Source organism: Chrysemys picta, unplaced genomic scaffold (genome assembly GCF_011386835.1).
Source record: "Chrysemys picta bellii isolate R12L10 unplaced genomic scaffold, ASM1138683v2 scaf5112, whole genome shotgun sequence".
In the NCBI taxonomy this organism is placed as follows: domain Eukaryota; kingdom Metazoa; phylum Chordata; order Testudines; family Emydidae; genus Chrysemys; species Chrysemys picta.
This window is the reverse complement of record NW_027057812.1, coordinates 865-3,000: the sequence shown is the minus strand read 5'-3', so window position 1 is coordinate 3,000 and position 2,136 is coordinate 865. Positions and strand designations below refer to the sequence as shown.

The 2,136-nt window shown below is 43.6% G+C and overlaps 1 protein-coding gene across 1 annotated transcript; it reads right to left on the bottom strand.

Annotated features, from left to right (window-relative positions):
• Nucleotides 1-1,331: 1,331 nt before the first annotated feature.
• On the bottom strand, nt 1,332-1,928 carry LOC135980616 (protein dispatched homolog 1-like). Its single transcript, XM_065580545.1, has one exon. The coding sequence runs from the start codon at nt 1,862-1,864 to the stop codon at nt 1,352-1,354; it is 513 nt and encodes a 170-aa protein (XP_065436617.1). The 5' UTR covers nt 1,865-1,928; the 3' UTR covers nt 1,332-1,351.
• Between the last annotated feature and the right edge of the window lie 208 nt (nt 1,929-2,136).

Genomic DNA, 2,136 nt, shown 5'->3' with positions numbered 1-2,136 from the left:
TGTAGACACTGCTGTTTGTTTTGTGGATAGAACTGGCTTCCACCAGTATCCCACAATGCCTGCCCTGATTGCTCTGCTCAGTGTTTTGATCTTTTCTGCCCTGCAGGCATGCGCCCCTCCCCTTTCAAAACTCCAGGAAAGTATCTGTGTGCTGCTCGTTTGGGGAACAAAGAGCAAATCATTGGAATGCCTGTTCTGCCCCACACTAGGAACACAGCAGCAGGCAGACGGCTGCTGCAGGGGGAGGGGGACAGACTGCTGTGCTGCTTTGCCATTGCTCAGCACGGAGAGCTCACAGAGCTACTCATGATGCTACTCTCGGCAGCTGAGGGGGCTGTGGGAGAACTCGGAGAGAATCCCAAAATGCGCAGCGATCAGCTCTTCCTTCCCACAACACTGCACTGTGGGATACATACCCACGGTGCATTGCTCACCCTGTCAATGACGGTGTCCTCAATGTGGACATGATCTGTCGACAGAGGGAGCAAGTGTGAACACCCTTCGGCGATTTTTGTTTTGTCGACTTTTGGGTGTCGACGTAAGTTTTGTCAGCAAAACTTGGTAGTGTAGACAACCCCTAACTGTCTGGTAGATGAATGAGTCTCACTTTGGGATCCAAAAGATCAGATAATAACGGAAATACTGAATGAAAGATTCCAGCCCATTTGCTATCTGTGATCTTCTCAACTGGTTGCATAATTCTCACAATTCAGCTAAAACTATCACTATTTGCTCTCCTAGAAGCCGAAGAGCTGACTAGCAATGAGGAAAGAACAGGAGTGGCACCTTAGAGACTAACAAATTTATATTTAGATATATATCTCCTCAATATATGTTCCATTCTATATGCATCCGAAGAAGTGGGCCTCTAAGGTGCCACAAGTACTCCTGTTCTTTTTGTGGATACAGACTAACATGGCTGCTACTCTGAAACCTAGCAATGAGAAGTAGCTTTTATCATGGAGTTTTGAAAGCTGTAAGTGACAGCTAATTAACAGGAAGAACTGCATGACTTCCACATGACCCAAACAACTCCTAGGAGGAGATGTCTTTGTGGGAAGAAAAAAGGGAAGCTTTCCTACACTACATACATGTTCTTGACATGAATTAGTTCCCCTGAACAGTAAACCCTCAAATTCAAATAGTGACATTATTAAGATAAAGTATATCATCCTCACAGTTTGCATGCATTAAGTGGGGTCTGCCTCAGATTTTATTACTGTCTGCAAAACAATATGTATAAAAGATTTAACTCACTCTTCTTTTTGACCTTTTCTTATTTTTGTAAAAAGTAAAATGGAATACATGTAGAATTAGTTGCATATTGAACACCGTTGAAAATTCATTCCACTCACCTTACACTGGTTACATGTTGTTGAACAGACTGATGTTGAAAATGGTCAGGCCATTGATGATGAAGGCAGAATGATGGGGAGTGTTGAAGGCAGCAGGTGGTCTGATACATAGGTGTATGTTTTTGGCAGATAGATGTTGAATATTCAGTATGTGGCTGCAGGCAGCAGGAAGTCATAGGAGATGGTGCTGTGCTCCCAGCCAGTGAATGACATTCTTGCTGTTTATTATGGCTACTTAAAGGATGATGGTATGGGCAAGGGTGGCAGCATTGTGTCAACATCTGTTGAGTTCTTTGGTTGTCTAAAGGCAGAAAGGATGGTTTGATTGTACCATTAAGTTGCAGGCATCCATTTAGACTCACTTTTGCTCTTGGTGCTTCCTTGGAGGGGAGATGTTGGGCTGCAATGCCTCCATCAGTAGCTGAAAGGATGCTGGGACTGGTAGCACTGGGGAGGATGCTGCCATTACTCAGGACCACAAAATCATTATTGCCATTGTTCATAGCCATACTCTGACTGTTCGATGGATCTGCAGTATTTCTAGAGAAAATTAAATAAACCAAATTTAGCAGGCGGCATAATTTTTTCCAGTGTTCAAAAATTCAAAACAGTTTACATTGAAAACGATAAGACCCTAGTCCTGAAACTAGATCTCCATATAGGCCCCAATCCATACAACTAGATCCAAGAGTAGGTGGACCCTTGCCTACATTAAACAGCATGGGCTTTCTGCAGGCATAAGGGTCCGCCAGTGGATCTAACTGTATTGTTGAGGCCTAAA

Coding starts and splice junctions, on each gene's coding strand:
- LOC135980616 (XM_065580545.1), bottom strand. CDS start 1,864: ATGGCTATGAACAATGGCAATAATGATTTTGTGGTCCTGAGTAATGGC.